The following is a 27,037-nucleotide window of genomic DNA, read 5'->3' on the forward strand; positions in this document are numbered from 1 at the left end:
TGTACATGTATCCCCACCCCCTGGATTTAAGCCCCTGGTATAGTAACAGCCATCTGCTTTCCAAGGATGTATTAAGCCCGTTCCAATCCGCTCAACACTTCACAATTTATGTTCATTGCGTCAACATCTGCCCGAAGCCATTCCAATGTCTCAATTCTACAGCGCTCCTTTCGGCCTTACAGTGTAATGCAAATGCACTCCATTACCACAGTTTGCTTCGTCATTTTGCTTCGTTTCAAGTTACAGAGGTTTTGAAATTGTGTTTTGATTTCTGTTTTCGTGGCCTCCGCGAAGGGCAGTAGATCGATTAAATGGCCGAAGAGATTAATAATTTAGTGCTCGTGTATTGATCATTCCCGCCTCTCGATGAGATCTTTGCCGTCGAATGAGAATCATTTTACAACCATCCAAGATCCCATTGTGAGATCACGTAGGACATCGTCGACGCTTTAGATGCCAATTTGACAAGAAACAGCATTGTCATCAACTACATCGAAGCTTGCAACTTGCTTTTTTTTCCTTGAATTTTAAAAAATGGGACACAGATAAAAATCATTAGATATTTGGCGTCCAGTGCTAGTCGGAGTAAATGTCACTTGAAAACACGCACCAATTAAGCTTTTTAGCTGTTTCATGAAGGTGGCTGAACGTCCTCCTCTTCTGCCCCCTTTTACATTTTGCATTGATTTAGAAACAAAAACAACACACGCGAAATTAACGAAACAATTTTACGAAAAAAATACATGTAGGCCTACACGTTAACAAAATGGTACCCGACATTCAGTCAATGCATAGGAAGCAGTGTTACATTCAGGAATTACAAGTTTGTTTGACAAATGAACTTTGTCATTAGAAAATCTTCGCAAGAAAATAAAGTTTCATGTTGTGCATTACTCTGAAACACGCATATATCAAGCTTTTTCTTTCTTTTTATTGCAATAATAAAACATTGATATTTGCTAAACTACGTTCAATATAATCAAGACTTCTGAGGCAAAACAATCTACTTGATTGAAAACCCACAAAGATTAACCTGTGCATCGGCACTTTGTGAAACAAGTTCCTGACCAGGAAATGTCGAGAGAAAAAAAGGCATGTCCCAGAAACGACATGCATGGACTTCATGCATCGGTACTTTTCGGCAGTGTCTCGTTTCACGAAAAGCAATTACCCCAGTAACTGAAACCCCGGGTTTCCTTAAAGTCGATTAAAATCCTGGTCGACTCAGGGCAAACAGAATTAATAATGCAGTACACGTTCTCACAGACATAACTGTCCTTTGGCTGGCTCAGAATGTCAACCGGATTCGATTTTATTTACTCATGCATACTAAATTTTCAGTTTGCTATACACGAGGAAAATTGGTTGATCCCCCCATAACAAGTTTAATTTCTTACGGCAGAAATGGTGCCTGGCGATGAAACTCTCTTCTGGCATCGTTCTACTCTTGGCATCAGATTGTGATCGTGTTTAAATTGTACAAATGACGAGGTGATTGCTAAGCTCGGTTATCAAAGTGTATGCGCTTCATATAACTCCATACCGTTTATGTTGGTCTCTTATCGGAATGCTTAAAAACCGACCAATTTCACTGGCAGTCACAAAATGTCTGCGCTCTAAACTCACTTTGCGGGTGCTCGTATATTGGAGCTAATTTTCTACTGCCAGCTTTCTGTGGAATTTTACAACATTTTATGCGTTTTGTTAGAATACAATTGACATGCAGCTGAACTATGTTCTCTTCAGAGATCGTATACAGAAGCTTCAAGTATTGCACTGTTGGGAAAGTAATATATTTGTAGCTTGCATGTAAGGTCAGTGTGGGGCAATGTGATTGCCCGACCATGATGGCATTGAATCGACGCTAAGCGCCGAGTTACTGCCCCTTGACTGTGTGGATATTTTTTTTTTACCCTTTTGTGCTTTTGTTGCCGAGACTAACAAGCCACAATCAGTCAAGACCCACGCACGGTTTTCGCGTCAATCCATGACGGGGAACACAAAATTGACTCTTGTACCACTGTGTGCAACCCTCATTTTATGCTATGCTAATTACACCCCCCCCCCTTTTCCTGGGGATTTTTCTCATCTTGATCGTCCAGTCTGGCTAGAACTTGACATTCTACCCAAATCCAGACAAAATGAAATTAAATGGAACAATATTATTTTATACAGTTTAGGAAATAATTTTGAGCCACGTAGGAACCTCTTAATCAGCAGAACATGTTTTGAAATGTCTGTCATCCGAAAACGAATTCGGGAACCAGTTCAGTTCACGTCAAGGAATAATTTTAATTAATTGATATTCAACGTTGTCCTTGAGGTTTGTAGCTTTGGCCGATATCCAGCGGTATTTTGGTCAGTATCCTCCCCTTAGCTTATGAAGTGTGTTGGTTACTAGGACAACTTGATGGAAGCGTTTGGCATGCAAAGGTTGAATTTTTGCTAGATACATCGACACAGTGCCATGGTGACAGAAATAATTAGCAGATTGAAGGGCGGCATTGATCCGAGGTGGAGACGTGGTTCGTTCACGGTCTCAAAACCGCCATGCAAAGTGTGCGCCTCACTCGTAAACAACGAAAGGGGTCGGCCTGTAAAAACTTTTTTTGCCCAATGTTGGGTACCAGATGAATCGTCTAATTAGTTTGGCAAACAGATTACCCAACCGCGTTGATTCTTTTCCGATAGAGTATATGGGCAAACTTGTCTCATTTTACCCGGGTTGTTGAAAGTGTTGATTTACCACCATTTTTTTACCCCACGTTAAATCTCTTTTTACCCAGCAGTTAAAATTAAGCGATTCACCCGGAACCCGACGTTGGGCAAAAAATGCCCATTGTTTTCAGTTTGAATTCAAAGGCATTTTACTCCGGAGTGAACTCGTGAACAAGATAAGAACGAGTCGTAATTCGTTTTCGATATCAAAGTTAACAAATGACGCACACACAAAAAAAAGTCCTGGGTGCATGCTGGCAATTGTTATGGCGATATAATCAGCCTCAGTGTGCTTCATTTTAGACATACCATGTACATGTACTGCGAATTTATCGACGAGGAGCCCTTGAAAAGACATACGTTATATTGGCCTTTTTGAAAATATATTGACCAGTTTTCAAATGTTGTCTTGAGAATGGAGACTCGAATATTCTAATTAGACCAATCACACAGTATCACAATGGGAATGAAGAGCATAAATCACAAAAACTATCAGTCTTCTACATTGCAACAATTAACGGAAGCACCCTTGTACATCTTGTCATCAAATTTGTTAAGAATTTTGAAAAGCAAGGTCCAGAAACCTGGTCCAGAGACCCTAACCAGTTCCCAATCCTCCAATTTCAACATGATGTTACATACACCCGGCGGATTAGGGTGAAATCCTCGATGTTAATTAAATTAATGTTGTCGTTACTGTAGTATTACGTGGATAAATTAGGTGGTCTTGATGTAACCTGCCATTGCACTAATCCTGCGCCATCCTGAGCTGTTGGTGATGTCCGTATAGCAGAAACGTTCAGGACAGGTTCGTTGATGGGTATCGAGATGCCTGCCTCCCAGGCCACAGACCGGGAATTAGGTCCGATGATAACCCTCCGATGTCCCGATGAGGTCCCAGCACTCCTTGTTCCGAGACTGCTACCTGGGCCGGTCCCTGGCGAGTTGGGGCCCTGTTTCAGTCCAGCCACGTCCGATATGACGTAAGTGTCGATGGTCGAGCAGCGAGACGGCGGGCGATCCCTCTCCGTCCCTGGCGGCTCGCGGATCCCTTCGGCCGGCGAACCGTCCGCCGGGCTTCCCCCTCGTCGGAGATGGTACAAAGCCGAGTCGGAGGCGGCAGATCTCCTCCTGGGGGGTTGGGATCTGCTGTTGAGGGACAGTTGCTCACTGACGACCGAAGGTAGTCTCTGTCGATCCCACGACTCGGGAGGTGACGAGGGGACATCCGAATGACTTGCACTGTGGGACGAGTAGTGACCCCTCGGTGGAGTTGGGGATAAATTTGGCTTCGGAGGCTGCACTGCAGATGGTGGCTGTTGGTGATGGACTCGAAGCCTGGACGGGCTGAACGCTGCAATGGCGTTCCCACCTCTCCGAGTCTGCGACACGCCCAACTCGTTCACGATGTTGCCAGCGCTTCGTGTCCCGTGTCTCGAAACCGCTGACGGGTAATTTGGCAATGATGCTTGCACCCTCTTACTGGACTCCCACTCCTTGTAGACGCTAGAGTCAAAATGCTCTCCCAGAGCGGCAGTTATCTGCTTCAGATTCATAGCGGCCCTGCTGATCTTGGACGTCCGGAAATTGGCAAAGGTGTAATAAGGATTACTGGCGTTGGCCATGGCCTGAGCACTGCCTCCTTGAGCACGGCCCTTCTTTGCCCCAGGCTTCGGCGGCATGGGGTAGGAAGGAAATCCGTTGGGGAGGCTGAACAGGTCTATGATCTTCTTGGTCGTGGTGGCCCCCAGAAGGTACCTGTCCTTTCCTTTCAGGTCCAGGGGGCGAGGGACGAACGCCAGCGGTTGCTGCGGCCGGGCGTAAGCGGTGTTGGCCACTGGGCGTCTCTCATAGATCGGGATCCGGTTGGGTATGGTGTGGACTTGCAAATCCAGATCAAACGTAACTTTTTTCCGCGACCGGGACTCCGCGGGGGTGGCCTTCTCCGCCGCAGCCTCAACGGGGGCAGCGGCTGGTGGTTCCGATATTACCACAGCCGGCTCATCTGTTTCTTCCTCCATAACAAAACCGTGGAATAAAATCCTACTTACTGCATTCCTTCCTCATTCTTGACACCTCCAGAGCCAGACAAAACGCTTCATTGTCATAGCCTTAACATCCAAGTTGCCAATTAAAGCTCGCTTCTGTATCCCATGTATGCTCGTCCCACCTGCGTCAGTGCGTGCCGCTCAAAAGTGAAATTCAAAGTCCATTTCCTCTGCCAACAGCTCGTAAATTGTTGTGTAAAATTGCTTCCATAAAGCAATTATGGCAGCTAATTTGAGGAATCAAAGTGCAAGGTCACTGTTATTTCCTATTTCAAGCCGGCTCTATACTGGCAGGAATTGTGTTTGATGCAAGAACACCCCGCGGAGTACCCCCGGCGTAATTATATGTGTTCTTTAGCAGTCCCTGATTGTTTGAATATTGGACATCCTCCTCACAATCAGTCTCTTGAGATTTTCAGCACTTAGATCCATTTTCCCATAGATCACTTGGCGACGGTGAAAGTTAACTTCACTGTCCCACCTCCTGCAGTCTTGTTTGTACAAGTACTTACGGCCGCGGCATGCCCTTCCACCCGTGCCTTGTCAACGAAATGCCGGTACGGCGTCTGGTGTCGCTATGGAGACTTGCCGGAGACATGCCAGAGACTTTCTAGATTCGAATAGCCCTCAGTTGCACACATCTCGTCCGAAATCCTCAGTTTGGTTTGACACAAGCGGAAAAGGAATTTAGATTGTGACGATGGACCGTGGTATCCGGCAACACAAAAATTTGATAGAAACAAAATGAATCCATCCATAGAAATACTGTTCATTCCCTCAGGTTCTGAATGGAAACTGCATTCACGCCAGCACCTGAAATTCCACAGCTGAAAGTTGGAAACTCGAAGCTTTGCAGGAGATGAAATCTAATCAAAAGCTAGTTTATTTCCAAACACGTCTGTCTTGGCTTCGTCTGAGTTACCAAGCCGCCGGCCAGTTCAGGATAACGCACCAGTCACTACCCGCTTCATCCGGATCTGACCACGATTAAAGTAATTTGTTGCCCAACATTCCCTCTAAATCCAATCCGCTCGGGCAACGCAAGCAACCTCTAACCCCCAGCTCTCATTGTCTGTCCTCGTGTTATCGTTGTTCAGTCGATATGCCGTTTCCACAGTGCTACCATTGAAAATATCTTATGTAGGACATCCCGGGCACATTGTGATGGAAATGTATTGTGTACTTATCGATCTGTTGATAAAGAGACACGGCTCGTGCCCTAGACTAAGTTTACGTGCTGTATATACGTGTGCTGGCGCTAGTCTCGTTTTCAGGCGATTTTATTCGTAGTCATCCAGGTCTGTCGTACCGTATGTACTCATTTTCTCTTAACTTTGGCCATAGCTAGCTTAAAAAGGGAGGAAAAGCAAGTCAAAATTCCACGGGAAAAGAGAGTTTGAAACAAAATCCCTGTTTAGGCTGAGATTTATTTTTAATGAACAACTTTTCATTATTTTTCATTGCAATTGATTTACCCCTTTTCACTTGCTCTAAGCGTATTCTTTAGAAAAAGAAATAGAAGTTTGTTTATTAATTTAAACCCTGTTAACAGGGGTTTTGAGACTGCAGTGCGCCTTCTGAGATGTTGGTTTGATGTGGTAGAAGGTTATCAGGCCAAAGCAGACCCGGACCAAAGTCACCAATCACAGTGGGAACTGAACCTGGCGCCTAGCCTAAAAAGTGTGGGGTCAACAGAAAACTTGAAACGTACAGTCTCCTGAGGTACCACATTGCACTTCGCTTTGAATTTTTGATCGTGTTAAAGATTTAACAAACAAGTAAGTACAAAGTCTTAGCACATATTTATTATTATCAGCACGGAAAGCCAAGCTCCAGCCTACGTAGGCCAACCAGCGTGAATTGGTTCTGATGCATGCCACTGAGCAAAGCCTTTGGAACGCCAATACCTAGTCCAGGGTCGGCCCCTACGTAGTAGCGTAACATTTCTGCCAAAAACATATGGGGGTGCATTTGAAGCAAGATATGGGACGGAGAGAACCCCCCGCCTTTGTGTTGGTCATTGTTTGATCGGAATCTTAGGCATTCTTTACAGACTTCTAGGGGGGATGTGTTAGGTAACAATAGTCTAGAGTGTGTATAGGGATTGGACATGTAAGGGGAGGGGGTACCCCTCCGTCCTATATCTTGCCTGGTATAGGGGGATGGGGGGTGGGGAAAGGTGGGGGAGGGGACAGCATATGACACAGTATAAAGGTCGATGTTCATGATATTGATATACATATGTAATATGTATTCAGAATGGCATATGTATTCATAAGGCTGTAAGCATTCTTTTCCATTTTCTGATTGATATTGAATGCACTCTGGTCGTTGGAAGTTTGACAGTTCTTTGCATTCCGCTTTAATGTATTGCTCATCACACACAAAAAAAGACTCCTAAAAAAATAGATTTACGCTCATTCCCCTACAGAACACTTGGCTCAAGTAAACTGTCCGGCCACAGGCTGCAATCTGCGTGCATCAATGTTTACGCAGTGATATGTCAAACAAGCCGACTCTCAACAGAGACTATACACGTACAATGTACATGTAATTCTAAATCGATCTGCACGTCCCCTGGGACTGTTCATACGACTTTATTTACAGACAGAATTTGTCAAATTTGCAAAGCAAAATCCACGCATACATTCGTTACCCATGCATATACTCACTTCTTTTTCCTGCATTAAACTGAACATCTGGAATGTGGGTAGAAAAGTTCCTCCGTATCATCGCTATTAAAAGGTGTCATGTTTTGTTCTCTAATAATTGTGTTTATAATATCCGAATGCATATTGGTTTATTATTCTTCAACAATTCACTTTTATGAGCGCTCTGCGGGATGCTTGGTCATATTGAGCTAGATATTTTCCAGCCCTAAATGTCTCATCTATAAGCACTAAATAATTGTTCTTTCTTTGACTGGAAAGGGTGATGTACATTCGAATTCAGATTCTGAGTGATTGGGAATCAGCGGTGTTTCGATTGACAACTTGAAACAGACGCTTCGATCGAGAGTGTGTATGATTCTATTGAATCGATGTAATAAAGTCAATACAAATTTCCATCTACAATTAGGTTTATCTCTTCACTTTCTTTCGTTAGTGCGAGTGCGTGATTGGCGTGCGTTGAGGTTTATTTTAGAAATATCACCGACTCCTTTGATGGAATTCATTCATTAACAACTTTCTACAATGATGTGGGCCCATATCTTTTTCCCTAAATTATGGACAGGCAGGCTAATGAGATTGTAAAAAAAAACAAAACAAAACAAAACAAAAAACCTTAAAAACACACACACACAAAACAAAAGCAAAAAAAAAATCAGTGACAATAATTACATTGACATCGAGCATTGACATTTATCAAGAGAATTGAATTAACAGATTATAGAATCCAGAAAAGAAAATTTCTGAAAAGATACGCAGTGGCGTAATTTTATGCAAGGAGTGTGTGTGTGTGTGGGGGGGGGGGGTTAAATTCAAAAGAAAAAGACACCAGATGACAATAGTATGGTGTTCGTGATACAAGTGTACATCTACAATCAGCCTTCCACACAAAAGCGTCGTTGTTTTCCCCTTACTTTGTTTCTTCCCGTTTTAGTGCTAATTCGGTTCGGTTGTTGGGAATTCTGACAAATTCTACGGAAGAGTGTGTGTGTGCAGGGGGGGGGGTTGATTCAACCACTGCCCATCCCCTTGGTCAAAAAGTGTGTTGCGTTGAGCAAACCCATCTCCCAGGAATTTAAGCCTCCGAAGATACAACATAGGGCCTATGTAGTTCTTGTCCACAATCATAAAGATCACGTTCAATTTTTATGTCTAAATTCAGGTCCAAATCTTCGGTGGTTATCAACAAATGCCGACAGCAGACATAGCAATGCTCTGACAGTCCGCAGTGGACACGACAGGCTTTGTTATCCCCCAGTCTTAGATTCGTATCTCACCTCTCCTGATCTCTAACTCAAAAATAAGTTTCACAAGATTTTGTTCCGTCTGCATGAATCAGATGAAAACAATGCTACTAAATTTGGACTAAAAAGTAGGCCTACACAAACACTAAAACGTTTTGCTACAGCAGAAAATGAAATTGAATTGTGAAATTGAAGCTCGTCCGGAGTACTGCCTTAATTCGTAAAACGGAAGCACGAAGCCGAACGGCCGCGACGACGCTCACTTTAGTTGCAAAAATTAATTAATGATTGTTGAATATCATCAGTGCCGTACCGCTGTAAAACGTCAATGGCGCCCTCTATCAAAAATAAAGTTAATCTTTTCAGGATCAGGAGAGGGCGTGAGTCATTGTACAAGTTGAAACAAGTTTGGGGCGAACTCAACTCATGCAACTTATACATGTACATTGTACCGATACATGTGCGGGCGCTATATAAACACCAGACGCGTCGGCACGTGAACCACATAGTATGACTACATGTACTGTGCTGGGTTACACTTTTAGACATTTACTTTAGTTTTATGCTCAAAATACACGCTGAACAGACTGACGAATTAGTCCAGGTACGGTAGGTAGGCTTCCAGCGGAACTACAGTTTCAATTTATATACTACTGGGCCCATTTGTAGGGCTTAGGCTAGGGTAGGCTATGGAGCATTTAACACGAAACTTCAAAACGGGTTGTTGACGTTCGGGGGGGGGGGCAGGGGCATGTTGGGAGGTAGCCCCACTACTGTGGCACGGACTCTCACTCCCGTAGTGAGAGTCTGTGCCACACTAGTGGGGCTGGTTGGGAGGGGGTGGATTGGAAGGTGTTGGTTGCCAGCTTTATTGTTCATTCACGGTTGTTGTAATTGTGATGTCTGAAACTGTAGTAACTGCAATGCAGCAATTCTAACTCATAGGGTAACTAGATTCATGGAAATTTCACAGTGTTCCAATTATTTTTGTTATAATGTCTTCTTCATGTTCTTAGGAAGCTTTAAATTTGCATTCAAATGGTAGGTCTCCCACATCCATAAGGCGACTAGAACCGAAGTTATAAAATATATGTGCACCAAAGTCATGTCGATATGTATAAATAGGTTAAATACTGAAGACAGTTTGTTAGATACAAACCGAAAAATTAACAGACCATTTCCAATGTGGAATTTGTGGGAGGTGAACCAGAATTTCTCCCAACCCAGGGGGGCTCTCAGCACCTCCCTCCCCATTGTAATGGTGGATTTGAACTGATAATGATAACATGCAAGGTATAATAAACACCACGTTTCAGTTTTCTTCTTCAATGCAAATCTAATCAAACGTACCACAGGTAAGACACGTAAGGATATTCAGTCATCATTTGTGTCTGACATTGGCATTTCTGTGAATGTCGCCATGTCATTTTGTGGGTCAAATAAATATTTTTGGCAAAAAGTTTTATTGCAGATTCAAAGCGATTAAAGTCACTTAAGGTCCGTAGATGCCGCAAAACACATTTTCATTCTTTGTATGAGTACCCGGGCTTTGGTGTTAAGGTAAAAAACGACGGTCACAAAACAATTAAAATAACAGCATATCAGGAATAGCGCCACTAATGTCTGGGTCCATGAATTTAGCTACCTTCGGTAGCATTAGCAGACCTGACTGATATCCTTTTGGAAAGACAGTGGATATTTAGCCATCACCCACTAAACTTACCACATGTAAGAACAATTAGCTGGCTACAAGGAGACGGGGCCCTCTTTGATGCATACACTCAAGTAAGCCTGCAAAGAATTCCATGTGTGGACGCTGCTTGACACCCCTGTGCACAAACCCTACGAGACTGGTCTAAAAAAACATGTGTTTTAAAGTGAATGCCGCAATATTTTCACTGCTAAATTTGACTTTGAATTGATATATTGATCAATTCAGTAACTGAATTATTGAATAATACTTGGACCAATGCCAAATCACGTGTGTTGATCATTGTCACTTTGTACCAGTTTTAGAATATCACACAGAGTGTCCATATCGCTTTTTCCACTAACATCGTTTATTGATTTCTTTCATTACAGCTTTAAGTGCAAACCCGTCTCTCAATGATGGAATTTGATGGATTTGATCAGACACAGGCTATACCGCTCGACGATTACAGTGATGACACTGATGACCTCGGGGATCCAGACGACAAGCAACCTGTACGTTATGCCCATTGGACCAATCCCCGAGCATTTAATCTACACCATAATTCTTGTTCCTGCAATACGAGATTTGTTAATCGCACCTCATCCACAGATTATCTTGATTGGCTGAGATCTAGCCAAACGGCATTCAAAATATTTGTGCTGTCTAATTGTTATGCAGGCCCATGCCTCTCCCCGTTGCAGTTGAAGTATCATACCCACAGTGACCCATGTACTATACCTGGAGCTACCAGAGTACTATAAATGACCCAAGTGTGATGTCATTTTGAACCATGAAGTGTAATGCAACAGAATGGATTATAATATTTATATTTTAATGATATTTAGGTTCAATTAATCAGTCAATTAATTAGTCCATTAATCTCCAACATGTAATCAAGAAAGATCTCTCGGAAAGGTGTGATAAAACGGCTATTGACTGCTTTATCTCCTGGTGTAGAACTAGCCTTCCGACATGATCCATGAAGCATTCTATTTTTCCCGAGGCGAAGAGGAAAGAAAGAATGCTTTGTGGATCGCCTTGGGAGGCAAGTTTTACTGCACCACTTGAGGCTGTCAGTATTTGTCTACCATGCGTGTGCTTGGCACAGTACGTGCATGTTGGTTAATGATTGATAAAGTACAAGATGTGTTCTGACATCTGGACAAAAAGAACTCATTTTGCTGTGAATTCCTTCACTGTCAAGGGCCAGGGCTAATGTACATGTAGGTACAGTATTTTCAAGATGTGACTTTTTCTACCCAAAAAACTCACTGATCAAGTTGGGAAACTCACAAGTTTCACAGTTGATGCCGTGCTCCAGATGCTGTGAGATTTGCAGCCAACCGCCTTTACATTCTGTTGTGCATGTGTGTGGAATTAATCGCAATTTGGACAACATGGGCATGTTTTCCATGAACGTGACTAACATGTATTTCAGATGTTACATTGAATTTATAAACGCAACAGTATCTACATTAGCTGAAAACCCTGATTTGCCCAGCCAGTGTCAAGCTAGTTCGAGTCATGCAACGGAATGCTGCAAATGTCTGAGAACATCGATTGTGATTGTGTTATTTGTGAATCGTTTACAGGCTGGCTATCTCAAGGTGTTTAGCCAGAAGAGTTTTAATGAGACATCGTTCCCTGTGTACGAGGGCGACAACTTCATTGGTAGACATGAGAGTAACGAGATATGTATTCCCCTCAAGGTGAGGATGAACATGCTTTATTTTAGCTTGATTGTAGGTGGAAAGGTTAGCTCAAGAGGTAAAAAGTAAAAAGTCCCCTCCCCTTGTCCATAAAGCCATGTTTAAATTGGAAATTAAGTTAATCATATGCTGCTGGGGAGCCCGGTTTTGGGCACATAGGCTTTATACACGAAGCCGGGGAGCCCGAAACCGGACAAAAGAGCTGGGCCTTGTAACCGAAGACCGTACTCGGAACAAAAGACTGAGCTGCTGGGAGTTGCCAACATTTTTTTCAGTGTCAATAGCGGAGGAAATCTGTCCTTATTTTGAGAGATTATACACCACTGTTAGTGGCATTCAGCACAAGCAGATTACCACGGGGGACAAAAGCGCTCCAGTGATGACTGATACAATATCACTGGAAGCTAATCTGGCCCTTATTGAAAAGATGCCAGTAGCGCATTGTGCCAGTTTGGGAACAAAAGAAAGTTACATAACACTGCACAATCTGGGCTCTTTTTACAAGGGCGTAAACAGATGTTGTCTGTTAGATTAGAGTAGTCACCAGACAGTTATTCGTGTGGGTTTAAACGTCCGCTAAATGAAGCTATGATTTTTTAAAGAATTTTGAAAAAAAAAAATCTTGAAAATCTCCCAGTTTTGTGTCATGCAACTTCAAATTCCACCCGGCAGGAAGTGGTTAACTCAACTTGACAGAGTCACAAAGGTGCATTTTTAGATAACGTTTCTGCATGTACGTACATACATGTAGGTCAAATCACTATGGCATGTATATTGTGTAAATGGTTTCATCTTCTGTTCACAGGCCATGTCTAAGAAGCACGCTTGTATCGAGATCCAAGGAGATTCCCATCTGATCTATGACTTGGAGAGCAGGAACAAGACAAGACGGGGCAAGGTAACATTGAAACGATTTAAAAGACAAAAAAAGAGAGATTGAGAAGTCTCAAAAGGGTCGTTCCTTCTCTTCTGTCCCTCCAGCTTATGCTAATTCTAACCCGATGCAGTTTGATGGCACTACTACTAAGTTTACAATATTTTTCTGACGAGGAACCTTAGTTCATTTCATAGAGACAGACGTGAAAAACCTAGAACAAACTAACTTCCGAACAGGATTTACTCGAAATAGCAAAGTAACGGTGGAAATGTATATGGAAGTAGGAATGACTTGTCCACCACACTTCTTAAAACAACCTACTAGTTCTGTGAAAATTGCCCTTGGGCCCAACCCAGAGTTATCCTTAGACAGTGTTGTAAATCCAGGCCGGCAAGCAGGGGAAAATCCCAAATCCCCAAGTTGCCCAGCCTTGGTGTCTTTGTATCAAAATGGTGCTCATAATAAAGTTCTTTATTGTTCAGTCTCACTGTTGGCTGTCAGAAAGATTAATATAACCTTTGTCAATTTTTGTTGCTAGCCACGGGAAGATTGGTGGGGTGGGGGATGAAATGGCTTGTCCCCTTTGGCCAACAAGTGGAAGATGCATGTCTCCTCCCTCTGCGGGATTTAAGTCAGTTTGCTTTGAGCAAGCAGCAACTTGGAACATCTGGAATTTTGTATTTTTCAGTATTATTTTTATTGATACTTGGTAAGGTGAAAGTATCTCGAATTTACTGAGCACACGTGCATTTATTGATTGTCTCACTTCTCCAGCTCTTCCTCAAACCTTCTGTTCGCTACGAACTCCAGGACCAAGACCCTCTCGTCTTTGGCGACATCCGATGTCAATACACGAGGGAAGAGATCCAACAGGTAAGCTTAACTCTGAGAATCTCTATCCCTGGGCGATATATGGTTGTCCTAGAAGCGCTGTATAATTCATACTTGTGGCTGTGCAAATGTCTGAAATGTTTCTACTGCCAGAATTAAATTGTTTTTATACATTGACTGATATTGTGTAAACTTTCTTTAATTGATAAAGTTCATTAGACAGGTGCGACAGACTGGCTTTGTACATGTAGCTGTGTAGCATAACAAACTGTGGTGAAGGATCCTGCTCATGGACACTGCCATGGGCAGTTTAATGTGTAAACTCCATTCCATGTCCACTGGTAACCAGAAACATTGTAAACAACTTGGATGTGAACGACATGTATGCCTGCTGGTACTGCTGCTGGTGTTGAACAATTTCACAACTGTCGAGTCATTGAATGCCTGTGCCCATCATTTGTAAAAGGTTTTTGATTAATGATATCAGAGCCAGGAAGCAACTCTAGAAATCTTTGTCATTTGTGAGCAAACTTCTCATTACTAACTTATCAACTTTCCTCAGCTGGGTACGTGTAGGTCTTACTCCAGTCCACTTTCCGCTTTGGTAAATTTAGCCATTTGTAATGCATACTCCGTGTTGAATATATTTTAAGTTACTGTACACCAGAATTTGCTTTGCAGGTTAGGGACTTGAGCGCTGCACATTTTTTTTTGAACTCAGCAATTTACGAAGTAAAACTACATGAGCAGAGCTACAACACATTATTTGTTCGCTTGATGGCTTGTTTCTGCAGCAGTGTATTTATACCCATAATTACCGATATACAGTCAGCCATGTGTCGAATGGGGCCCTCGAGCATGATGTCGGTTGCCATGGTGATGGTTCTACCCATGGACTTGTCTGCAGTAACGACCATTCCAAAAGCACAGGCAGGGATACAGTTGGGTGACATTTGGGGTTACCTTGGCAACTGACTAAAAGATGACATATATCTATTCACTTTGGTTTCGATTGCAAGGAGATAGCAGTGGGGAAAATAGATTTCACAGAGCGTTTGACCAGTCCAGCGCTTGATATGCGATAGGACCGGGGACTGGCTTTTGTTGTAATGACTTGATTACCGCTCAGCAGAGAAAGGGGCCTTAAGAAATGGAGAGCTTCCAGGCTTAAGGATGAGTTCCAGTCAATGTTCACAGATTTCCTCAAATTCTGTATCATTCCCCCCCTCCCCGACATTTGAAAGTGTGTAGAAGGTATATACCCTCTTGCCTGCGCAGGAGTGTTGGTGGCAGTGCCTTTGTATCGGTACGTACATGTGATATGCACACAGCACTAGGCATGTCAGAACCAATCAGTGTACTCAACATACCCAGCAGTGTGCAGCCGGAATAATGTTCCACCAAAATAAAGTTTCACCGGGGGAAGTTGGGCAGATGAACTGTGTTGGGGACCAGAATTCTGTACGTGTGAATGCCTTCTGTCGGCGAATATGTCACGGTCATGTTGTAGGGTGCCAATGCATGCAGGCCAGGAACACAACTCCATCACATTACAGGCATTGGGCTAGGTATGAAGTTGTTAGCCAGAAGTCTATCTTTTTCAGCACAGAGGAAACACATGTCACACACCTGGTGTATTCAATAACAGCAGTTCAGAACCCCTCAAAAAAGTTGGAATCACACTGTCCATTTTACTCGAACTTACAGGCACATTTATTTTCTCTACATCCAATCATGATGACAAAACATTGACTTATTGAAGGAAAAAGAAATCAATCTCTCATGCATGGAGAAAGCTGGAGAGAAGAGGGAACGTAATTATTGGTAGTAGAAAGTGCAAAGGATACATCAATGACCCCGTCAGTGATTGAATTATTTGTTTGGTTTTGCAAATGCATTCATTGGGATGATTGTATCAACTTGTGTACATGTAACCAAGACAGGGTAGGGTTCGAAAACGTGCTGGCAGCTTGACTATGCCAATGTCAAGTGAAACAAATGGATGCTAGAAGACAGATCCTAGTAGCCACGACCCTCAGCAGATAAAGATGGACCTTATGAGGAGGGAGCCATTTTGTTTAATGTGTTGTGAGAATCTATTTGATTCTAATGAATAGGATTGTGTCAGACTATTTTTGGTTCCATGCCCCATTTTCATTGTTATTTCATGTGGCTTAAAAGATTTCGATACATGTATGATGTGGGCGTTTTACAATAGTGCGCTTCAAAACCCTTTCCAAATGCACATTGGGTCGACAGATTTTGTGCATTGTGATTGCTCAATGCCTTGCAAACTCTTGGAGATGCCCTATTGTGAATTGCCCGTATTAATCAAAAACTTTAAATTCTTCTCCACCATAAAGGAAATTAATTTGTGATGAAGTTTTATTTCAGTGCTCTTGTTTTTATTCTCAAGTGCCAAAATGAAGAAAAAATTAACCCCGCTGTCAATTCAGTATGGCTGACTTGTAAATAAGGGCAATTGAACTTTTTTTTCTAAATTATTCTCTTGGTACCAAATCCTTGTCCATATTCTTGAGTCACGGTTTTGGTGGTAGTGAGACCGAATTATCTGTAAATAAATTTTCTGGCTTAATTGAGAATTGCTCTCTGGTCCTCTCACAGGGCACCCCTGTTTCCCTAATTATGCTTTGTTCATGGAACCACCCAAATGGTTTGCAATTTATCTCCAACATACGGATCATTTTCCATATTGGTGCAATCAGTACATGTACTTCTTCCAAGGGTTTACACGTACAATGCAGATTCTACAAGCAAAATTAAGTAGACACGGCAATTTGACCAGAAATGGTTCTCTGTGGTGGGATGAGATTTGTTACAGCCTAATCACAAGAAATAAGTGGCAAAAATCAATGAAACAAAAGAGTTGTTGACTACTATGAAACAATAGTTGTTTTTTTTCTCATTGAGGATGTACAGCATCTGACTTCATCTCCGGTATCCTATTCTCTTCGGATGTTACAACATGTCGCTAATAACAGTTAAGCATTGTACACCCAAGTGTCTCGCACATACTGTACATCTGTCTTATTTTGTACATAAGCACTTGTTGACCAGAACATGATTTGGGCTTGAAATTGTGACTGTCAAAAACAAGATGTAGTAGCTAAGGCAACCAGCCAAATTCTACAAATGTTGACCTGTCCGAGCAATAGTTGTGTGATATTTCTCACTGCCAACTCATGTATCCTTACACAGCTATACTTGTGGGGTATTTCCTTTGTTCTCATGTACAAAACTCCCACACAACACGCAAAAAAATTCAAATCACTCCAATTTAAACCAAATTCACTTTCGACCGTATGTCCCTTATATGCGACAGATTTCTACCCATCAAAAATTTTCCCATGTTGAGTTATTTCCAAATATCAGTTTCATGAAATTCTTGTGGGACACCAATTTGGTTACCCCACAAGGTAAAAACTGGCCTTGTGGGATACTTCTCATTGTTCCGGTACCCCACAAGGCCCCATGTATAGGCGTAGTTGTTGCTGCGTGTGGATGTACATGTACGGTCAGCAGGCCATTTGCAGAGGCCCAGCTCAGGTTCAGTACACAGTCTGTGTACAAAACATATGGGAGATTAGTGTGTACATGTATAATCTTTAGCAAGAGTTGTGACAATGCGTATGTGGAAGTTAAACGTGTAAACCGTGCCCACGTCTACTAATGGACTTGGCTTGTTTTAACATCCTCCACCACAAAGGGGTTAAGGGACCCTCTCCAAGTAGACTGCCCATTCACAGACACAGACATCCTGCAGACTCACAAATATTTGCCAAACAAAGGTACCCTTGACAACCCGGGCCCTACCAGTGGCAACACAGTATGCATGGTTAATCTTGTGAATACAGTGCACACATTGCCCGGTGCACGGTGTACATAGTACATGATCTATTTTGCAGCACAGCAAACTGACATGCATCTGAGGACTTCAACCAACATGTTCAAGAATGTGCAATTGGGTTCATAGTTTTGGGCCCGGCAGTGTGTCTCTGTGATGACATTGGGCTCAGTGTAGTTTAGTTCTTGTTAACACCACTACAGGTATTTTACCGCAAACAGACAAACAGCACAACTTCTGCCTTCACGCAACAGTTACATGAACATGGCTGTTGTTGATCTACTTTTATAAACCAGAATTTCAAGCACCGCTACATGGAACATTTTAGCTGAGAAATTGTAAAGAGAAGATAAAGTCTTCACAAAAGGCACTTATTAAAATCTTTGTCTAGTATTGATACTTTTTTACACTGCTAAATAAATGTTCTTGCCAATCACATGAGTCCATAGACCTGTAGCTGAAAGTGAATATTTGCCATGGTAACCAATAGCTAGAAGCCAAGCTTATGCTTTCCTCAGTTTTGGGTGTGTGTCACATGACCAGGATTAAGTGAGCGTATTTAGAAATGCAACTCTGGTGTAGCTTTCTTGCAAATGGCTTTGAACCTGTAGTCACATTGGCTATCCTCCAGCATCAAACCTGATCTTTCTTCGTGTAGGCCCATGCAGTCTTCCCCGTCTGCACCACGATTGTTTAAGCCGTATGTCACCCCAGTCAAACGTGCTTTGTGGGTCAGTCATAACAACTGAGCATACCCAACTATCTGGAATAGAAACGGAAGAAAGCTAAAGCCCTTCAATGTGGGTGACTCACAAAACTCTTGTAATGCGCCGCCAAGAGGTTGTCACAGAGAGGACATTTCTGAAATTATAGCAGGGCGGTACATGATGCATGCATGGAGTGTGAAGCCATTACGTTGTGGGGTCTGGGACCTTAAAGGAAATTTTGGATTCTAGATGCTCTGTGGTGCAATCTGAGGTATTTCCCAGGCACTTTCTTTAGACTACTTCAATCTAATTTAATCAATTTGGACTCCGTCAATCTAAATGAATCTAATTTGCTCATGTTGAAATGAAGGCAAGATTGTTATCGGGAGGTCATCAAGAGTTGATTTTTTTTCTGGGGCGTTTTCTTTTTTTTACTGATCAGAACTTGCCATCGAGTGGATGGTTTGAGATTACATGTACATACATGGATGCAGCGGGAGTGGATGATGCACAATTGCTTTCCGAATTGCAGATCTCAAAAATAATCTCAAAAATAAGTCCATGGTCAGATTCCTATGATTCAGGTGAAATATGATCAGTCGTCCACCTTGTGTAATGGAAAAACTACAAAATAACTTTCAAAATCTAAGCTTTTAATCTGGACTTACGGGATCGTCAGAAGTGACAACACTTCTAGTTCTGAGTCGGTTTAACCGGTTCCGAATAGCAATAATTTTTTTCTCGTATAAAAAGTCAGCCAGAGCAATTGTAGCAAGCTGATTTTCTAATTAAGAATTTCTTGATTTTGAGAAAATAAGTTAATAAATAACAATTTTCAGTGAATTAACTGTAGTTGAGTTCGCAACGTACTGTAGGTGCATACACTACCTGTGTAATCCACAACTAGGAAAAATATGTACATGTATTTAGTTTTTGGCAAATAAAAAAAACGGAGACTCCAAAAGTCATTTTGATTAAACATGCATTAAATGCAAACATTTATAGGACTGTTAAGTAAGAAAAAGTATTTGGAATTACAAGAACAGAATGACTTATCACGCGGTATATTTTGGTTGATTTTAGGCTCTCGTGACTTTTGACAAACCGTGCATAAATGTCGAAGTTCGAGATGAAAATCCGTCTGGCAAAAATGTTCTTTTCTAGATGTTTTCGAAAACAAAAATTGTGTACAAGAAGCTTACATTTCACCTGAACTTGTTTGAGAATGTAGAACACATAAGAAGTAGTTTTAGAAGCAGAAGAAAAGAAGTTTTATTTCAAGTGATCCGGATGTAGGAAAAATCTGCAACTAGGTCTACATGTAGGAAATTGGCTGTATTTTCTGAGGACAAAAACAATGCATTTGAGGTATTGATTCTTGACGCTACAAAATGAAAATGCTGTGACCAGGAGATTAGAACCAGTCCAGAATTTTGTGCTTTTGTACTACATGTATACTGCATCAGGCGTTGATCACTAACTGTGCTAAGTGACCATCTGCCTAGGATTGTTGTAGAAGAATTGTTCAGGAAGAATTCCTTGAGTTCTGGGCACAGAGAACTAGTAACACAAGAGGAGTTGTTTCACTGGCAGTAAGTGGTCAAATGCCTGCAACCCTGTAAACAAAGTCTTTCCTTGACAACTGATGATGCTGCCTTTTAATTGCCAACCATCTAGTGACAGATCCATTGATCATTGGCGAACAATCTAAAATGTGAGTCCATTGTTCATGGACAGGGATCATAAGTTATTCATGATTGGTACAGGATGAACTGGGTAAAAATTTGTCTTTTCTGTCCTTTTCACCCACCAAGCTTATCAAGGTGGAATAGGTGGTTGCACTCTGCTTACAAGGCAGTTATTGTCAGTGTGACCAGAAGCCACTCAATGAACCTTTTCAGTTTAGGACATCTGGGAGTATTTTCTTTTACCAAAAAAATTATACCATGCACACATTTTCCTCTGTCACCAGCACTTACATGTTAGGTTCCTGTGTTGTCATGATTAGTACAGTGAACTGAAAATGGTTGATGACAACTTTAGTCACCTTTTTTGGTGAACCACAGTGTGCACGAGGTGGAAATGAACCAGGCCAACTGTAATTTATATTTGAAAAAAAAAAGATGGATAATTTCAGGCTGTCATCATGCAGATCCTTTGTAAGTCTCCTTTGCTATACCACTTCATTGTTACATTTATCCTTTGGATTCCCAAAAGGGTTTTTAATTTAACCTCATATTTATTGATGACTGATCAGCGAGGTGATTTGTCTCCGTGTTGTCAGAGAGATGGTTTTTTGACGACTGATCCGTGAGGAAATTTGTCTCCATGTTGTCAGAGAGATGGTTTCTTGACGACTGATCCGTGAGGAAATTTGTCTCTGTGTTGTCAGAGAGATGGTTTCTTGACGACTGATCCGTGAGGAATTTTGTCTTCGTGTTGTCAGAGAGATGGTTTCTTGACGACTGATCCGTGAGGAAATATTTCTGTGTTGTCAGAGATGGTTTATGAAAATATTGTAGTTTTGGCCTTTAAATTCAAAGTACATGTATATGGTAGCTGCCCATGCATGCCCAGGGAGGCACGGCAGATGCACGCATGTCATTATTTAAGTGCCACTAACATGCATCTGTGATTTACATGTACATGGGGAATGTACCTGTATATAAGATAGATAAGCACCGCTGGCTGCACCACCTTGGCACGTACATGTACCTGCATGTATTTGTTTGAAATACTGAAATGGCTTGTTCACCATACTCCATGAATTGAACAAAAATTACACAGGTCTGTTACTTACTCTTGATTTAATACGATACCACTCTAGTCAGAAGCTAAAAACAGCTCCTGGCCTTTCAAATTTTAGGGGTTTTCGGGAACTGTTTCACTGAACCCAGGAGCTATTTTAGGTCAAGTCATATTAGGCCAGAAAATAAGAGTTCTGCATCCAATTACACGTACACGCCTCTCAAAAATAGGGTCAGTAGGTCAGCAATTATTTGGGGTCTATTAACATATAAAACATGAAAAAAGATTGTCAAACGTACCCTCACCACGGTCAGTTTTTTCATGATTTCTTTGGAATAAAGTGTGTCATTACTTCTAAGAGGATGAGTAACGGTCTGGCACTAATTTCAGCACCTGATCTCTCGCTTTATTAGAAGTTACCAGGTGCTAATCATGGTTTGTCGGACGCAAAAGAGCTGGTGCGCCCGCTTAATGCCAACCCCTGAATCTTGTTTAAAATTTTAGTTTTAAAGTCCCAATTTTGTTTGACTGCACACGTAATTTTGAGGAGGCGTCACGGATAACTCTGAGTACTTCCCAAGAGGAAAGCTGCCTTTGAGCATTCAAGAACTTTGGGTTTCTCCATCTTTTACTTTAAATGCAACAGGTCCCTAGTATTCCTTTAGTTCAGCCATGATTGATTTTGTGGGTTACAGAGATGTTCCTTACTTTACAAAATGAAAAATAGAGCTGTTTTTCATTCTTCAAAAAAGTAGATTGAAATATTACGATGTTATTCATTTTCACATTGAAAAGTAAAAAAAAAAGATGTCGTATTTCCCTTTTTAGTGAAAGACGATAAATGACTTGTTCCTCTGTTTTCAACTTTCTGTTTTCAAATTGCAAAAAGAGAAATGACTTATTTTTTGATTTTCATTTTTAGATTGAAAAATGAAAGAACAAAACGTACACAGACCAATATCCATAGACCATTGGTTGTTGAGGCTGACCTACATGTAGACTTGATTTGATGTTTGTGTTATCAAGCTCATTAAGACCCTACAGTTGAATACGTTAGTTTGCTCCTGCTGTCTACGTGTACATGTAGGTCAGCTCTGGCATCCGTCACAAAAATTGCACAGTTGAAAAAAAGATTGAACACACTGAAGTCACACCAAAAACCCTGTTGCTTACAGTTTATGTTGGATTTTCTTCCCTGAAAAAGCTGCTTGGGGCATTTTTTTTTCAAATTCTTCAACCTTGCAATTTTGATTCTGGCGCCTATAAAATCTGTAGGGAGGCACAACTCTTGGGTTTAGGCATCAGCAATTTCATTCCCCCCCCCAAGTTCTTCTGTTTCAGCTGTTTTTCATCAGCGTTGGTAAAGACCGTGGCATGTGTCCATATGTCAACCAGTTCACATTCAAAAGGTCCATAGTGTGTACAGGTGTCACCCATGGCCATATTTTCCTGAAGAAAGAGCTCATTAAGGGTAGTAACTGCACATATAGATTTAGGGCACATAGCGTAATGCAAGCAACTGCGAAAGCATTAAATTTGATGTTGTCATGAGAGCCTACCAGGTACCAACAGAGGTATTAATACTCAATGTCCTATACCTTAGTACACAAAGTTTTAAGGATGCAGATTACCAGCGAAAAATTGCGGCGGCGATCATAGGGTACAAAGGCATTTTGTGGTTGTGAAATAGATAGTGCGTAGCAAGTGCTCGCTGCGCTCTGGCTATGGACATACTAGGCATGCCAGAAAGCGGTAATTGGCCAGATGTTACAGCCCGGGCAGTTCAAACTCCTTCTGTGTCCTTCCTCTATGCTTTTAGTAAGCTGTTAAGTCCTTATCTAAAATCACTGATTTTTTTACCCTAAAAATGTAGCATTGGGTCAACTGGCTTTTTGCACACAGCTGGAAAGGACGATGTGCATGGCTCCCGTTGCCATTTCCAATTCCACTGCTTAACCTTGATACAGTCTTTATTGCCACCGTTGGTGCCACTATCCCACTGCACACTTTCATCCAAGTGGACCATGGTTGCACCCTCCTGACACACGCATGGGTCTGAATACATGGAGAAAAATGGAGACCAAATGAGAGTTTCCTTATTATATACATGTATGTAAATACACAACAAACTTGTCAGAGGCGAACACCTTGAACTGCTTTGAGTCCATGTCAACACAGTCAGTCTCCATAATAGATAGGCACAGCTGATGGGTTTCAACTTGAAGTGTCAACCTCAGCTCACCTCCTGCTGATGTTGATACCCACTAATCCCCAATCTTTTTTTTGCACACACACTAAAGGCTGAGAAGTTTGTGGAGGCGGACTGTGTGTTGAACTGTGAAATTAGCCAAAATGTGCTTTTTAATTCACAGTGTACTTTCAGTTGCAGTGTACTATATATTACATGTGCCGTATTTTACCTGGGCTCAGACTATATGTGTATTTGCGAAGCTGAAAGATTAACCTGGTTGTTAATTGTCCATATGTATGATTTTAATCAAACTACTTGATTTAAATCTTGCGATTTAAATCTCACTTTGCAACATTTTGTTACAAAAGCACTAAAATTAGGAGAAAAGTAAACTATTTGCTGCTAAATTTGCTTGCCTTAGAATGGATAATTGGGCTGACTTGCCTCAATTTGGAAGCATCCAATAAAATCTGGTTTGATTCTAATTTTGTCTGTACATGTATTTTGCCAACCCTGGTGGGCATGCCCTGTAGTGTTGTCATACAAACAGCCCAAATGTGGATGAATCAACCTTTTTAGCATTTTGCTGTTAACATCTTAAGTTGGCCGTTATATCTTACCTTTTGTAAAATGTAAATTTTCCAGCCCCAAATTATACCATTAATTTGTTGAGACTACACTGCTTTTGTGGGATCCAGTCAAGTTACAAGGACAGTGTACTTACTGGTACCTTCATGTTGCGAGCTATTGCAGTTGATCCAGAAATCTGTGTTGTTTGCTGGCATCAAGCTGGCAAAGAACTTGCTCTCGTTCTGAGATCTTGGCACAGCCATCACCCCGCCCATCTGAATGCACTCCTGCACAGCCTCGGACCATTCCAACTTCCTCCCTGTGGCATTGTAGCATTTGCCCTCCCACTGGCTCCAAGTAGGAGGACACGTCCCTCCAATGGAGCCCATGCACCTGACCTCTTGGCAGGTGGTGTAGCAGCATCCAACACACAGTAGGAAAAGGAGGCAAGCCAATGCCATGCCGTGCTGAAATTTAACTCACCCAACCTTGAAAAGGTTACTCAAAGTGGTCCCACGAATCCCCACGAATATCTTACCAGTGTCAACAATTTCAGTTTGATGTTACCAATACAACACTTAAGAAGGTAAAGTGATGTATATGTTGGTACTTGATGTTGCGTGAAGTATATCGCACTGATGGGTGTCAGAACTGGGCTTGCCACTGATTGATTTATAAAGGTTCGTTTTTAATAATGTAACAACTTGCAGAAGCCACAGGTCAAAGTGAAACCTCACCGATGGCTAGTACAAACAAAATACGCATGAAGCTGAAGATTAGCCACAGTACAAATCACTGCCCTTTCGTCAGGATGAGGTACAAGTGTGGGGAAGATCTCAGGCAGAAAGGCCTAGGCTCCTCTTTCTTCCCATACGATGCTGTTGTATGATCGTTCCTTGTGTGAAACACGGTTGGCACATCAAAAGTTCAGGTTTGGAATGCAGCCGCATGCAGCCAAATTGATGAAGAAGTTCAGAACTCACGGCAGCATTGCTGTGAATTTGCAGTAGAGAGGGAATTGTCGGAGAATTACATAAACTTCAAGAGAATTCCTTGAATTCTGTGCACAGAGAACTAGAACGAGTAACACGGGAGGAGTTGTTTCATCAGCAGGAAGTGGTCGAATGCCTGCAACCATGCAAGCAAAGATATTCTGTGCCAACTGATGATGCTGTCGTATGAAATTGCCAACCATCCAGTGACAGATCCATTGATCATTGCCGAACAGTCTAAAATTAGTCCATTGTTCATGGAAGGGCCTGCTGGCATAGGATGAATGTGGTAAAATTTTGTCATTACTGCCCATTTGGCAAACCGTAATGATGGAGTCTGATGAGGATGAAAAGAGAATGTAATGGTTTTTATGGAAAGTGAGAAAAAGGTTTGCTGTCTGCGTGATGGATCTCAAGTGGATGTTTGATCAGAGTGCATTGTTGTTGCGTGAAAAGCCCCCCCCCAAAAGTTATGCTTCCTGTTCCCCAGCTTACCGTCTTTTTGACATTGTGACCCTAAATTTTGTTGACGGGAAAGTGTTGAGAAATATAGAAATAAAGAAGAATGTGTATCTTTCTAATGGACTTATGAGTGCAATTCCAGTCCTTCAAAGTGTGGATCATTTTATCTTAAACAAATGCCACCCACCATGACCAGTGGACAATTAGCAGCATACCACTCAGCATAAAAAATGTCCTGTTTACTTGCCGATACCATGTTTTCATGTAAAGATGGGCTTTGCCAGGTTTGTTGTTGTTAGCGTGTTGCCCTTCTCGAAAGTCACAGTGTTTGTGCTGCTTCGATGCAGGGTTTCAATTTTGACTAAGTTTGGCTGTAATCCTGAGCAGTTGGCCATTGTGAAACTTTATGAATTTTGACTTTTGGTGATGTTTGCTTGAGAAAACTCTTTCTACCTTCTCAACCTCTTTCTAAGCCCTTTTAGGGATGTCAATGACTGAAATGACTTTTGGAACTTGAATGTACTTATTTTCTGAAACAATGCTCAACAACAAAACTGAATGCCTGCTTTTGATTTTTGAACGCTCCTGTGAAGGATCGTCCTAGTAAAAGGTCATTTCAATGGGCCTTGTGTCTAAATTGAAGTGATGTCTTTGCTGAAATTGGCCAGAAAAACCTGTATTTAAAGTAGCTAGGCATGGAGCTAATTTCTAACAGAACTCGTAGTCGGTGTTACATGTCCATGTATATTGAATGTCGCCGGCTGCATTAAATGAATACAACCCAGGGGACCTGTTTTTGAGCATAGTCAGTGATCTCGGTAATGGCTTCATCTGCTTGTTCCACCAGGGACCTTTTACATCATGCCAAAACGTAAATGATCCAATATTTTTCCTCTTTTGACAGCTCGCTGAAGCTTCAGTTAAAGGCTAAACATACACTTAATGGCCAATACTGTGCATATATGTACACTGTAAAGTATGTAGGATCCAAACACAGTGAGTGCCTATAAGAGACTGACTCGTAGATAATGGTTGCCAGGCAACATTTTATGAAGTCTGCCTCAGTTAAAAGAGCAAAATTACAAATTTTGTTGCAAGTTTTTCTAATGTATTAGTTCTGTGAAAAGTTTCCAGATACTGGACGCTCATCCGAAAACAGCAAATATCTGGTTCAATTTTCATTTTGAAGTCTCTTTTACAAAGTCCAAAACAACCTTTCTGACATCAAAGCACAGCCCTTCATTAATCAGCGGGTGATATGAAATTAAATCAAACATTGTCTTTGTATCCACACACATTTCAAAGTAAAGTCCTAGTAGTATTAGTGATGCATAGCAGGGGTAAGGAACATAAAGTAGTTTGGGAATTTCAGAACAGTTTCATGGAAACGAAATCTGATTGGTCATATTCATGATCAGATCCAAAGTGAGGCAGTACCTGTAATTAAACAAACGTAATATTTGCAAATTATACATTACTATCCTTGTCTTGTGCTTTGATGGGTAATGTTACAATAATGGAACAATGTCATATCAACTTTACTGAAATATATTTTTCCAAGTATTCAAGAAAAAAAGATTTAGACAGTATGAATCTATATTGATATCTTGTTAATAAAGAACATCGGTCTTGCCTCAATTTTGTAGTAGTTAAATACATACATGTAGGCTTAAAGTTTTCCATTGTTTTTCACTGAGTCATGATGAATATTCA

General features: G+C 41.6%; 3 protein-coding genes across 6 annotated transcripts in view; 1 reads left to right on the plus strand and 2 right to left on the minus strand.

The window, feature by feature from the left end:
• Window positions 1–1,273: 1,273 nt before the first annotated feature.
• Window positions 1,274–6,090, minus strand: LOC147796118 (uncharacterized). The gene has a single exon (XM_087148662.1). It carries the CDS (start codon window positions 4,737–4,739, stop codon window positions 3,423–3,425), a length of 1,317 nt encoding a protein of 438 aa, XP_087004788.1. The 5' UTR covers window positions 4,740–6,090; the 3' UTR covers window positions 1,274–3,422.
• A 3,041-nt stretch (window positions 6,091–9,131) lies between these two features.
• The window catches only part of LOC110985511 (uncharacterized), a 48,392-nt gene continuing 30,486 nt past the window's right edge, over window positions 9,132–27,037 (plus strand). The window contains exons 1-5 of one of the 2 annotated variants that reach the window (XM_022246582.2): window positions 9,132–9,283; window positions 10,762–10,884; window positions 11,965–12,081; window positions 12,887–12,979; window positions 13,733–13,831. In XM_022246582.2, coding sequence (XP_022102274.2) covers window positions 10,786–10,884; window positions 11,965–12,081; window positions 12,887–12,979; window positions 13,733–13,831 — 408 coding nt within the window. In that variant the 5' untranslated portion in view covers window positions 9,132–9,283; window positions 10,762–10,785. Of the gene's footprint in view, window positions 9,289–10,761; window positions 10,885–11,964; window positions 12,082–12,886; window positions 12,980–13,732; window positions 13,832–27,037 lie in introns of both variants that reach the window. The other variant, XM_022246583.2, reaches the window with a different exon arrangement.
• On the minus strand, window positions 15,468–25,100 carry LOC110985512 (snaclec bothroinsularin subunit beta-like). Of its 3 annotated transcripts, XM_087148918.1 has the most exons (3): window positions 24,025–25,094; window positions 22,970–23,164; window positions 15,468–18,417 (listed from the first exon to the last, which is right to left on the minus strand). In XM_087148918.1, the coding sequence occupies exons 1-2, from the start codon at window positions 24,329–24,331 to the stop codon at window positions 22,971–22,973; spliced, it is 501 nt and encodes a 166-aa protein (XP_087005044.1). In that variant the 5' UTR covers window positions 24,332–25,094; the 3' UTR covers window positions 15,468–18,417; window position 22,970. The 3 variants fall into 3 exon arrangements, with proteins under 3 accessions (XP_087005044.1, XP_022102276.2, XP_087005043.1); XM_022246584.2 differs by lacking the exon at window positions 15,468–18,417 and having other exon boundaries at window positions 21,152–23,164; window positions 24,031–25,100; XM_087148917.1 differs by lacking the exon at window positions 15,468–18,417 and having other exon boundaries at window positions 21,152–23,164.

Source organism: Acanthaster planci, linkage group LG18 (genome assembly GCF_054643075.1).
Source record: "Acanthaster planci isolate LZ-2023a linkage group LG18, COTS_SCS, whole genome shotgun sequence".
In the NCBI taxonomy this organism is placed as follows: domain Eukaryota; kingdom Metazoa; phylum Echinodermata; class Asteroidea; order Valvatida; family Acanthasteridae; genus Acanthaster; species Acanthaster planci.